General features: G+C 43.8%; 1 protein-coding gene across 1 annotated transcript; it reads right to left on the bottom strand.

Moving 5' to 3' along the window:
- Positions 1-145: 145 nt before the first annotated feature.
- On the bottom strand, positions 146-12,808 carry LOC146651650 (FAST kinase domain-containing protein 3, mitochondrial-like). The gene is made up of 9 exons (XM_085385073.1): positions 11,914-12,808; positions 3,891-4,041; positions 3,581-3,768; positions 3,311-3,479; positions 2,354-2,439; positions 2,021-2,189; positions 873-942; positions 571-685; positions 146-295 (listed from the first exon to the last, which is right to left on the bottom strand). Exons 1-9 carry the CDS (start codon positions 12,709-12,711, stop codon positions 146-148), a joined length of 1,896 nt encoding a protein of 631 aa, XP_085241199.1. The 5' UTR covers positions 12,712-12,808.
- Positions 12,809-13,029: the final 221 nt, after the last annotated feature.

Below are 13,029 nucleotides of genomic sequence, written 5' to 3'. Positions count from 1 at the left end.
CGTGTCCGGATGTATGAGAGTAACAGATTACAGAGTACTCCCCGTCAGTCTGTCCATCCTTGCAAACAGACTGCCAGCAAATTCAGCTTTTGTGTTCACGATCCTCAGGTTTTGGCCTCTTGGTATCGTTGGTACCCCGAGCACATTACAAGCTGGTTTGTCTCACTGTGGATTTTTGGTTTAACTGGTTCGCTGCTTGATTGTTAAACTTGGATACAGCAGGAAAGATCTTGTCGTGAAGATACTGGATCTGTTCCTCTTCAGTTTGCAGTTTCTCAAACTCAAAGTAAGGGATCTGTTAGAGCGACGAGACGAGGAAGAAAATAAATACAGATCAGCTTTGACATTTTTGACCAACACAATAAATATAAAACTTTAAAGATATGATGTTAACATGCCAAAAAGAGAATTTAACAGTTCATTTCAATGAGCAACAATAGCATTAAGTTTAAGTCGGTCCTCTCAGTTTACAAAGAAGAAACTTCTAACCACAAAACAAAACTCTTACATTTTCTATCCGGTTGCAACCGTTCAGTTTCACGAGTATCTTCTGGGGTTTTTCACACTTACCTCCACCAGCTCCACGCCCATCCTCTGCAGGTGTCGTCTCTTTGTGACTTCCTTCCCCAGCAGGTGTCGTGTGTTGGTGCAGAAACGGTTTGGATCATCCAAACACAACACAACTCTACACGCGCACAACACATGAAGAAAAGCTTAATTACTCACTTAATTGTCGTTTTAAACAAAACAGGGCTTCACATTTTCAGCTGATTCAAAATCTAAAGCATGTTTAAGCCTCACAGGTTGGAGGCACATTTTCTTACAATTTATTGGAAATTTGTTGAAACGCTCAGAGCCAGATCAGTTCTTACCTCTTGTAAGTGTGATCCCACTGAGACGGAGGCAGAACAAATCCACTCTCATCCAGGCAAATCTCCACATCTTAACAAAAAGGAAGAAATGGAAAAAACGAACTTCTCGTCACAACACGATCTATTCCAGCACGCAGGTAATACACTCACGGGCTACAGCTCTTATCTCACATATCTAATCAGCCAATCACATGGTAGCACCTCAGTGCTTTCAGGCTTACAGACAACTGCTGAAGTTCAAACTGAGCATCAGAATGAGAAAGAAAGGTGAGCCAAGGAGCTTTGGAGGTGTTATGTTGCTGGGGGCAGACGTGCTGCTCTGAGTATTTTCTATTATACATTTTCTCATCTCTAGTGTTTACAGAGGGAGGTTTGAAATAGAGGAGGGCGGAGGAGGGCGGAGCAGGTCTCTGCGTAAATATGTTTTATTGATATCAGGGGAGAATAACACGACTGCTCCTGGTTTACAGGAAGGCATAACTAACTCAAATAACCACTCATTCCAACCAAGGTGATCATCTCTGTGAAACCTGGAAGCTGATGGGCTTCAGCACCAGGAGACCAGACTGAGGGCCTCTCCTGTGAGAAACACAGGGCTGAGTTTGTTGAGTTTCTGCTACAACATCCAGAAATTTGAGTAAAGAACATGAAAGCATAGATCCGTCCTGCCTTTTATCAACTGTTCAGCCTGCTGGTGGCGGTGTAGTGGTGTGGGGTGTGTTTAAGTACCAACTGAACATTGTTTAAATGCCACAGCTTAGCCGAGCATTGTTGCTGACCTTGTCCATCCATTTATGACCACAGTGTACTATCTCCTCATGGCTGCTTCCAGCAGGATACAGGATACAAAGCTCAAATCATCTCAGACACGATGATGAGTTCACTTTACTAAAAAGGCCTCCAGTCTCACAGAGAGCCTTTGGGATGTGACAGATTGGCAGATTGGCATCAAGGACGTGCAGCTAAATGTTCAGCAGCTGTGTGGTGCTCACATGGTGACCAAAATCTCTGAGGAAACTTTCCAGCACGAGGGGGCCAACCCAGACTGTACCTAACAAAATGTCCAGTGAGCGTGTAATAAGCATGAAAGTCAAATACCTGAGCTGCAGGTACTGTGATGATGTGTCACGTGTCCTGTTGTAGCTTACCTATAGTGTATCCACCATGAATCATTCTGGTGGAGTAAAATGTGCCCCCCAGCAGCTGTGCTAGAGGACCTTTGACCTGTTTGTATAAAAGACGTTCCATTGGTGTCTCAAAGGCCTGGCCTGCTGAGGAAAACCTCTTCACGTGAAGAAAGAAGGGCAGTCTGGGACCCTGGCGAGGAGAGCAGTAAAGACAAATCACTCCTGTTATCGAGGAGCCAACGCCTTCTTTTTGTTTTCGAGTTAAATGAGAGCGTTGTGGTTATAATTCACCTCTGACAGTCAGAACTCGTGTTTACAGTATGAAAAATTATAACCCTGTTCACAGATTCTTACCCAGTAGTATGTGCACTCTAACATGGTGGAGAGGTGGAGCTGTGTCAGCTGCCCCAGTGTGTTTTTGTCCAGTGGCTCCCCCTGTGCTGCAGGACACAGAGAGCTTACATCAGAGACACCGCGTAGCCTTGTGGGTAAATACAAAGTCCATGCAGTTATATGTGCAATATATTCTTGTACTGTAAAGAAGTTGTTTTCTATTTTTTGACAGCTAGCAGAGAAACTAAGATCCATCCATTTTCTTCCACTTGTCTGATTCAAAGCTGGGCTGGAGCCTATCCCAGCGTGCATGAACCATTTACACCTACAGCCAATTTAGAATGAACCTAACAAGCATCAGGTGGTTCAGACTGTGGGAGGAAGCCGGAGAGCAGAAACTCCACAGACACGGTGAGAACATACAAACTCTGTGAGCTGACGGTGTAACCATCACACCACGGTGCTGGGGGCGATCGTGGCTCAAGAGTTGGGCGTTCGTCTTGTAATCGGAAGGTTGCCGGTTCGAGCCCCGGCTCCGACAGTCTTGGTCGTTGTGTCCTTGGGCAAGACACTTCACCTACCGCCTACTGGTGGCGCCAGTGTCCGGCAGCCTCGCCTCTGTCAGTGTGCCCCAGGCCGGCTGTGGCTACACTGTAGCTGCCATCACCAGTGTGTGAATGGGTGGATGATTGTGTATAGCTTTGGGGTCCTTAGGACCAAGTAAAGCGCTATACAAATACAGACCATTTACCATAGCTGACACCTAACAGATACTTCTGCACTAAAATAAAGTGACAGCAACAAGTGAAAATGTTAGATTAAGGAAACAGAAGAGTGTTTCTCAGCCAGAGTGTTTAAGCAGCAAATAACAGACATCATCCCTCTCAGACAGGAAATATGGAAACACCCAAAAATGAACAGTGACAGACTTTTTCCTCTCCTGCTTTTCACAGTCTGAAATAAAAGCCCGACGCGTACCTTGCAGCTTCTGTAGAAAGTGTGGGCTGAATACTTTGGTCATGTAGTTGAGAGGGAAGCGTTCCAGGTGGATGCAGGCGTGCATCACGTCAACCAGCGAGCGAGGCTGGAACTGTGAAAACCTCTCTGACAAGATGCTCTCCAGCTTCTTAAACATCTGGCTGGAGCACTGATGAGGAACAGAGCAGTGACACATTACAGCAGATTTGTAATAAATATGCAAAACATATGATCTGTTTATAAACTCTGAGAATATGAGAAAACCTTCACCTGTGGCAGGTAGTTGAGCCTCCCCATCGCAACAATTTGTTTGGCTATCTGAAGGGTGGTGTGGTTCTCAGCGTGGCGTACAAAGTTTTCAGCCACAGCCTCAAAGAGTGGCTCAGAACGGCACCTCATCTGCACACAATACTCCACGATGGCACCGATCAGCTCTGGATCGCACTTCTCCAGCCTCCCTGAGACAGAATGAAAACTTATTTTCTGGTCTTTTATTTTTTAATACACAAATAGTGAAATCTGATCAGAACAGTCACAGACGCACTGACTTAAGTGTATAATAAAACTATAAAAAACACACCTGGCAAGTGTTTCTCCATAGCCACCACGAGCTCTCCATCATGCTGTTCCAGAGTCATTAAAGCAGTGAGTACCTTCATGATTTCATCATCACGAAAAGCTTTAAAGACCCGCGATGCCCTGTGACTCAGCCTCAGCACCAGGGAAACAGCCTGTGAAACAAGTATTATATGTTCTCACGTTACTTCGTGTAAAAGCATTAAATATTATTATTATTATTGTGGTTCCTAAATGACAGAGATTAAAATTTGTGGATGTTTAAGTGACAGCTGGTTTGTCATCACGAATCAAAGACAATCAAGGACGATGCTGCTGCTGTGTCTATGTAACTGTTGGCATGATGACATTGTATATAATTTGGATTATTTCTTTATCTCGTCAAGATCCATGTCATGATTGTAAATTATTTAAGCTGTACATTACTTTGTTTGTTTTTTGTAGTCAACGTTTTGGTGCTTTTATTTTGAAAGTCAAGTTCGCTTACAAGTTGCGCTAGTTTCCTCTTTGGGTAGAACGAAGAAAAACACCTGTAAGCGCGCAGAAAGGATGGTTTTTATTGAAAGACATGTTAAGTGGACTTTGACTACACACGGTTAAAGGAAACCTCAGAAGAACGGCGGCTAATTCCCTTTTTGCAGCATGCAGCCAACGAGGTATTTATTTATTTATTTATTTATTTATTTATTTATTTATCGTGTTTGTTGTACAGTGTTTTTACTGCTGTGTCTTATGCTGAGTTTTATTTTGTTAATGCTGTATAGTTTTCACGGTGGCTTTGGAGAGAAGTCTTCAAATAAACCAGTGACAGAAAACCACTTGCGTCTGCCTGTGCTTCGAGGGAATTATAGTGAAAACTCGGACTGTTCGTCAACGCAAGCGGCCACTAATTGACGATGCGGCAACTTCAAAGCATCAGCGGGCTTGTTCCTACATGTCTACAGCGCAGCGGAGCTGAAAGTACTATATGCATATGGTGATATGACACATGCACAAGTATTAAAGGGCAGTGTTTTAAGGAAAGGTGTTTAGGTTAAGTGGCCTAAGAAGGGACCTTTGCAAACATTGCTGAAGAATACTGTGATTGATAACTACTGTGGTGTATAGTACATCTTGTTTTGGTGTAAGCTAAAACTTTTGAAGATTTTAAGATAAAAGTGCATTTGGGAAGCAATAAGTGAAGGTTTTGGATGTAAATTCTTGAACTGTTTTGAAGTTTATTATCAGGTGTATTTTTGTAAGATAACACTTCCATTTGAACTGTGTTATTTTTGTGCCATTTACATATGAGTAAGTGTTAAACATTGAGGCTTGGTTAACCATCTACATTTCTTATCTCTAAGTGGGTTGATTAAGAAGTGCTGTAAAATGTCAGAACCAAGCGAGCCTACAGTTCAGTTTAGTGACAGTGCAGACTTTCAAGATCAGTCTGAAGAAGGTCAAGTGCATGGTGCTGAAGCTCAGCAAGAGGAAGCGCAGCAGCCAAGACGAAGTGAAAGAATCAGAACTCTAACAGAGAAAGGCAAAGAAATGCAAGATGAGAAAATTAAAGCACTCCAGCAAAGGTTTAACTATATATATGACAAATGGAAAACACAAGTTAAATCTGCAAGACAATCCTTATCACAGACAACAGAGACCTTATCTGAGGACTTGCTTAATGACATTATAAGTGATGTCACAGGTCTTTCTGCAGATGTCCAGCGTGTCTATGAAGAGCTACGAAAGATCTCTGCTCCAGACCAGGTCACGCGTCGTAGAGTGGATCGGTGTGTAGAGATTTCTACATTTGTTGCATCCAGAGCCTCAAGTAGGTTGCATGGAAGGTCTCCAGAAAAGGAGGAGCAAGACTGGCCAGAAGCAGGCTCTCTCTTTAATTCAAGCACCTGCAATTCAGGTTCTGTTGCTTCCATTTTGAAAGGCACCTCAGTACTTTCAAGCAGGTCTTCTGCAAGGCGACAAGATGCTGCTGCTGATGTTGCTGCAAGTCAGGCTGTTCTTAAAGTGTTACAAGAACAAGAAAAAGAACAGTTAGAGATCGAGCGTCTAGAAGCCGAAGCTAAGAAAAAGATAGCTGAGCAGGAGGCAGCAGCAGTAAAACGTCGGTTAGAAAGAGAGGCAGAAGAGGTAAAACGAAGAATGCAGAGAGAGGAAGAAGAAGCTAAAATTAAGGCTCAACTAGAGGAAGAGCACATAGCTCTACAAAGGACTCTGGAGGAAAATCGGAGAAAATTACAGCATCTGGAGGCAATGAAGGATCTCAGTGCAGCAAGGGCGAGAATGCTGGTGTACAATCAAGAGAATGACAAAGAGGAAGAGCAAAAGGACGTACTGCAACCTGAGGTTGTAGTGGATAATAAACTTTGTGCTTCCACAGGCTCTTTGCCCCAGTGTATGCCTCCTGCACCACAAGTTGTGACCACTTCTTCAAATGACAGTACTGCAGAACTTGTCAAAGTGCTGGCAGGAGCTTTAAGTGCCAACCGAATTCCAATTCCTGAACCTACAGTATTCAGTGGGGATCCATTGAAATACAGTGATTGGAAAATCTCCTTTGAAACGCTGATTGACCAGAAGAGCATTCAAGATAAGGAGAAAATCTACTACCTTCGCCGGTATGTAAGTGGACAAGCTAAGAAAGCAATCGATGGCTATTTCCTTCTTGGAACTGAATCAGCCTATGCTGCCGCAGTTGAGATTTTGGAGGAAAGATACGGAAACCCATTCACGATTGCAAAGGCATATAGAGATAAGCTTCAGACATGGCCCAAGATAGGCTCCAAGGACAGCTTTGAACTCAGAGAGTTTTCTGACTTTCTCCGTAGTTGTGAAGCCGCCATGGTCCATATTAAGGCACTGGAAATCTTGAATGACTGTAATGAAAACAGAAAAATTTTGTCAAAATTACCAGATTGGCTAACAGCAAGATGGAATAGACAAGATGAAACTGAAAAAACCAAATCCTCAAGACATTTCAACTTTGCAGCAAAGACACTCATCACAAGTTCCAGTGAAAAATATGCTGATACATGTCTTTTCTGCAAAAGGACTGGGCATACATTGCACCAATGCAGGAAGTTCGGGGAGAAAGCAGTTAATGATAGAATTAAATTCATTCAAATGGAAAAGTTGTGCTTTGGTTGTCTGAAGTACGGTCATCACTCAAAGAGTTGCATCAGTAGGAGTGTTTGTGACAAGTGCCAGAAGCGTCATCCTACTTGTTTGCACGAAGAACGAACCAAAGAGAAGCAAAAACCACCACAGGCCAAGCAAAATCGGAATCATGAAACTTCGAGTGAGGTTCATGAAGAAGTACAACTAGCACAGGATTACGAAATGACCAGAACTGCTACTTCAAATACAGTAATGCTTCATGGAGCTAAAATGCAAACAGCTGCAATAGTTCCAGTGTGGCTTTCCTGCACAACACAACCAGCACAAGAAGTCCTTGTGTATGCTTTATTGGACTCGCAGAGTGACACAACATTTGTGTTGAGTGAAGCAGCAGAAACCTTACAGACAAATGGAGAGCAAGTCAAGCTTAAGCTTTCTACCATGACGTCAAGAACTACAGTGGTGAGTTCTCTAAGAGTAAGTAACCTACAAGTCCGTGGCTTTTACTCCAACAAGAGAATCTCCTTACCACCAGTGTACACGCGTGATTTCATCCCAGCTAACAGAACTCACATCCCAACCAATGAAACTGCAGAAGCGTGGCCCCATCTAGTACACTTACAGTCAGAAATTGCACCTCTGCAGGACTGTGACGTGGGTCTGCTTATCGGATATGACTGTTCACAAGCCCTGCTTCCGAGAGAAGTTGTGTCTGGCAAAGAGAACGAGCCTTATGCACAACGTACAGACCTTGGATGGAGTATTGTTGGTAATGGAAACCCCTGTGTTGATTATGGGGACGCAATCGGAATCAGTCATCGCATAGTAGTGAGACAAGTGATACCAGATGTTGAGTCTTCTGTCAACCTCAAAAGGGTAGTGCATTATGTGAGCCAAACCAAAGTGAAGGAAGTAACTCCTTCAGACATCATAAGGGTCTTGGAATCAGACTTCTCAGAAAGAACTGGAGATGATATTGTGTCTCAAGATGATCTCAAGTTCCTGACAAAGTTGAGAAAAAACATTGTGCAAAATGATACAGGTCACTTTGAAATGCCACTGCCATTCAAAGAAGACAGGCCTAAATTACCCAACAACAAGATATGTGCCATACATCGCTTGAAGTGCCTGGAAAGGAGACTAAAGAAAGACCAACAGTACTACAGAGACTACGTAAGCTTCATGAATGACATCATTTCATGTGGTGATGCAGAGAAGGTCTCTGATGAAGAAAATGATGAGAAATTGGCTTGGTATATTCCACATCATGGGGTTTATCATCCACAGAAACCAGGGAAAATACGTGTGGTATTTGACTGCTCTGCCAAATTCCAAGAAACATCTCTCAACGACCATCTACTCACTGGTCCAGATTTAACGAACACATTGGTGGGTGTCCTTTGTCGCTTTCGAAAAGGTTCTGTTGCAATCATGTGCGACATTGAGAGAATGTTCCACCAGTTTCATGTCAAAAGGGAAGATCAAGATTATTTGAGATTCCTATGGTGGGAGAATGGCAACTTGGAAACCTCACCATCAGTTTACAGAATGAAGGTTCATTTGTTTGGAGCGGCCTCGTCGCCTGGCTGTGCCAATTTTGGCCTAAAACATCTGGCAACTCAAGGACAAGGTCAGTTCAACGAAGAAACTATACATTTCATCCAAAGGAATTTCTACGTAGATGATGGATTGGCAAGTGTTCCGACTGAGAAGGAAGCCATCCAGCTTGTCAAGGAATCACGAGAGCTTTGTAGTATCGGACGATTGAGACTGCATAAGTTTGTTTCCAACAGCGAGAATGTCATGGCAACCATTCCACAAGAAGAGCGTGCCACAATCAAGGATTTGAACATGGCTTTGGACTTACCACATATGGAAAGAGCTCTTGGAGTAGAGTGGTGCGTCACGTCTGACTCATTCAAGTTCAGAGTTCAAGTGAAATCCAATCCACTAACAAGAAGAGGTGTGCTCTCTACTGTGGCCTCTATATATGACCCCTTGGGATTCATCGCACCCTTCGTCCTTGTAGGGAAACAAATGCTCCAGCAAATGTGTAAAGAAAGGATTGGCTGGGATGAGGAGCTTCCAGAAATCCTAAAACCTCAGTGGGAGTCCTGGATTAGAGACCTTCCCAACCTGACTAACATGCAAGTCAAAAGATCCTTCTTACCTTCTGATTTTGGTAATGTCAAAAGGTATGAACTTCACCATTTTTCAGATGCCAGTTTCTCAGGATATGGTGTATGTACTTACCTGCGAGCCATCAGTGAATCTGATGAAGTACATTGCTCTTTGGTAATGGGAAAATCCAGAGTTTCCCCAATCAGTGTTACTACGATACCAAGACTGGAACTCACTGCAGCAGTTGTTGCAGCCCGAACCAGCGACATGCTTCGCAGTGAACTGGAAATCCAGGATCTTCAGGAATTCTTCTGGACAGATTCCACTGTTGTTCTTGGCTACATAAACAACGACGCCAGAAGGTTTCAGGTATATGTAGCAAATCGCATACAGAGGATCAAGTCAAGTACAAACCCTGAACAATGGGGTTATGTCGCTTCAGAAGATAATCCAGCTGATCATTCTTCTCGAGGTTTGACTGCAGAGCGGCTTAGGACCTCAAATTGGTTTACCGGCCCAACATTTCTTTGGCAAAAAGAACTTCCTGGCAGACAATGCAAGGTGGGTGAAATCAAGGAGGATGATCCTGAACTCCGCAAGCTGATTGTGTGTAACACAAAGTCAAAGGAAGACAAATCATTGTTGGATAACTTCAAGAAATTCTCTGACTGGTCAAGGTTATCGAGAGCAGTTGCCAGACTGAAAAGATACATCAGAATGCACAAAGGTATTCAGCAAAGAACAAGTGATAGCACAAGTCTAGAGGAGAGAAAAGAAGCAGAACTTGTGATTGTCAAGTTGGTTCAGGAAGAAGCATTCTCAGATGAGATAAAGAGCTTGGAGCTAAAGACAATAGTTGAAAACAGTCCACTGTGCAAGTTAAATCCTTTCTTGGATGAAGAAGGGATCTTAAGAGTGGGAGGACGTTTAAGTCAAGCCACTTTGCACCCTCATGTGAAGCACCCAGCAATTCTGCCAAAAAATAGCCACGTAGCAGTTTTACTAATCAAGCATTTTCACGAAAGAATCCATCATCAAGGACGTGGAATGACAATGAACGAACTGAGAGCAAATGGTTGGTGGATCCTGGGATGTAGCGGTGCAGTTTCATCACATATTTTTAAATGTGTGACCTGCAGGAAGTACAGAAGATCCACTGAAGAGCAAAAAATGGGTGACTTGCCACAAGATAGGACAGAAACAACACCGCCTTTTACCTACGTTGGCATGGACTGCTTTGGTCCAATCTATGTTAAGGAAGGAAGAAAGACTCTCAAAAGATATGGTCTTTTGTTTACCTGTCTATGTTCAAGAGCCATACATATAGAAGTGGTTGATGACATGACAACTGATGCATTTCTCAATGCTTTAAGGGCATTCATAGCCATAAGAGGAAATGTTCGACAGCTAAGATCCGACCAAGGAACAAATTTTGTTGGTGCTAGGAGAGAGTTCATGGAGTTAATGAAGGGAATGGATCAAGAAAAGGCTAAGATTCTAGGATGTGAATTTCTCATGAACCCTCCAACAGCAAGCCATAGGGGAGGTGTCTGGGAGCGTCAAATAAGGACTATAAGAAGTGTTCTTACCGCTATTCTCGATCAGTCATCTCAAAGGCTTGACTGCACCTCCTTGAGAACCTTTCTGTATGAGGTCATGGCTATCATCAACAGCAGACCACTCACGACTGAACATTTGAATGATCCATCAGGCCTTGAACCATTGACTCCAAACCACATCTTAACAATGAAGTCCAAGATCATTCTGCCCCCGCCTGGAGAGTTTGTCAAAGAAGATGTTTATCTTAGGAAAAGATGGCGTCGAGTGCAGTGTTTGGCTAATATGTTTTGGACTCGATGGAAGAAAGAATATCTTCTAAATTTACAAGAGCGACAAAAGTGGCGGAAGAACAGAAGGAACATCAAGGTTGACGACATTGTCCTTCTACAAGATGATCTGGCACCACGCAATGAGTGGAAGATGGCTAGAGTCACAGAAGTTTATCCAGGATCAGATAATCGAGTGAGGAGAATAAAGTTGCACGTCAGTGATACACATGACAAAGGAGGGAGCCACACAGCTAAAACTGTTGTTCTTGAGAGACCTGTTCAAAGAGTGGTTACTCTCTTAGAAGCAGACTAAATGGTTATTTGCTGGAAGTTACCTGACAAAGGGTTGATAACGAGAAGTCTTTGGTGATAAGTAGAAATGCTTGTTTGGAGAGACTATTTCATTAGGGAAATCCCACGTAAAGATTTGTGTGATTTGGTGGGAGTGTAACTGTTGGCATGATGACATTGTATATAATTTGGATTATTTCTTTATCTCGTCAAGATCCATGTCATGATTGTAAATTATTTAAGCTGTACATTACTTTGTTTGTTTTTTGTAGTCAACGTTTTGGTGCTTTTATTTTGAAAGTCAAGTTCGCTTACAAGTTGCGCTAGTTTCCTCTTTGGGTAGAACGAAGAAAAACACCTGTAAGCGCGCAGAAAGGATGGTTTTTATTGAAAGACATGTTAAGTGGACTTTGACTACACACGGTTAAAGGAAACCTCAGAAGAACGGCGGCTAATTCCCTTTTTGCAGCATGCAGCCAACGAGGTATTTATTTATTTATTTATTTATTTATCGTGTTTGTTGTACAGTGTTTTTACTGCTGTGTCTTATGCTGAGTTTTATTTTGTTAATGCTGTATAGTTTTCACGGTGGCTTTGGAGAGAAGTCTTCAAATAAACCAGTGACAGAAAACCACTTGCGTCTGCCTGTGCTTCGAGGGAATTATAGTCTACCTGTGTCTGCTGTAACTTCAACAAGGACTGCAGAATATCACTGACTTGACCGGCTTTCAGCCGGTGGACCAGCCTTCGTGTGTCTGTGTGCAAAGCAGACAGGATTCGGGTCTGCTGCTGGCTGGCAGGCTCACAAAACCGCGTCAGCAGGGAGTAGACCATGACAGCCTCACTGGGAGAGACGACATCCTCCTCCACAGCAGCGCACACACAGTCCAACACCTCTGTCAGCACGCGTGACCGGCGGCCTTCCAGGGCGCACACCACCTCACCCAGGCGGCAGAGTTGTGCCACCCCGATGTCCCTGTTGGAGAGCAACTCCAGGCACTCATTCATCAGTGTGAGGACTGGAGGGCTGTGGGCTTCCAGGCCAAACTCAACACATGCTCCAAGTAAAGAGGCCAGCCCCTCTGCCCTGTCACTGCGGGGGAAAGCTTGCAGCCTGGAGCACAGTTCAGCGATGACATCCTCTTCAAACAGAGACTGAATATCGAAGAGAGCAGCTGCTTTACTCTGTGGTTTGGTATATGGGATGTACGGAGAGAGGGCTGCTCCTGGTGCCTTTTGAGGTGCTGTGCGTCTTCCAGTCCGGTCCCAGCTCGGTCCAGTATCTCTTTTCCTCAGTAGTGGAACCGCAGCTTCGCTCATCAGCTTCAAGTCTGTGCCGCGCGTAATTTGGAGACATCGCGCTGTGTTGCTGCCAAACTCCACACTTGTGCGTTTTCGCACTGAACCACAATTTAGAGGAAAAGGTGAGGCCGCCCTGACAGAGGCCAAGAGGCACATCAAGGACTTCATTTCCCCCCGAAAGATCCTGAGTCAGAAAACCAAAGAAACCCCTCTGTCAGTACAGATGACAACTTCGACACTCAACACAAAGTCATTATTGACCTGACGGGCGAATCTACTGACGGGAAAAACATCAGCGCAAACTCTCAGAGCGACTGCAGAAAAAACAGCAAAGTTAAAAGTTTTCAAAGAGTCATAAAATGTGTTCACTCTGCTGTGAGACGTGCTACAGAAACGAAATCCCTCCTGCTTTCTGTCTGATTGCTGATTACATACCGTCAGTCAGGACCACAGGCTGCTCCTGCTGCATGTTACAGAACTCCCCTT

This window comes from Rhamphochromis longiceps, linkage group LG16, assembly GCF_057381845.1.
Source record: "Rhamphochromis longiceps isolate RC_006_pf linkage group LG16, R_longiceps_female_GT1.1, whole genome shotgun sequence".
In the NCBI taxonomy this organism is placed as follows: domain Eukaryota; kingdom Metazoa; phylum Chordata; class Actinopteri; order Cichliformes; family Cichlidae; genus Rhamphochromis; species Rhamphochromis longiceps.
This window is presented reverse-complemented; position numbering and strand designations above follow the sequence as displayed.

What these genes read in the sequence shown, in the direction of transcription:
- LOC146651650 (XM_085385073.1), bottom strand. Translation starts at nt 12,711, where the DNA reads ATGAAGTCCTTGATGTGCCTCTTGGCCTCTGTCAGGGCGGCCTCACCT. An exon ending in TATGGAGAAACACTTGCCAG is followed by an intron (nt 3,769 to 3,890) that starts GTGTGTTTTTTA and finishes ATTCTGTCTCAG; the next exon opens with GGAGGCTGGAGAAGTGCGAT. An exon ending in GGCTCAACTACCTGCCACAG is followed by an intron (nt 3,480 to 3,580) that starts GTGAAGGTTTTC and finishes GTTCCTCATCAG; the next exon opens with TGCTCCAGCCAGATGTTTAA.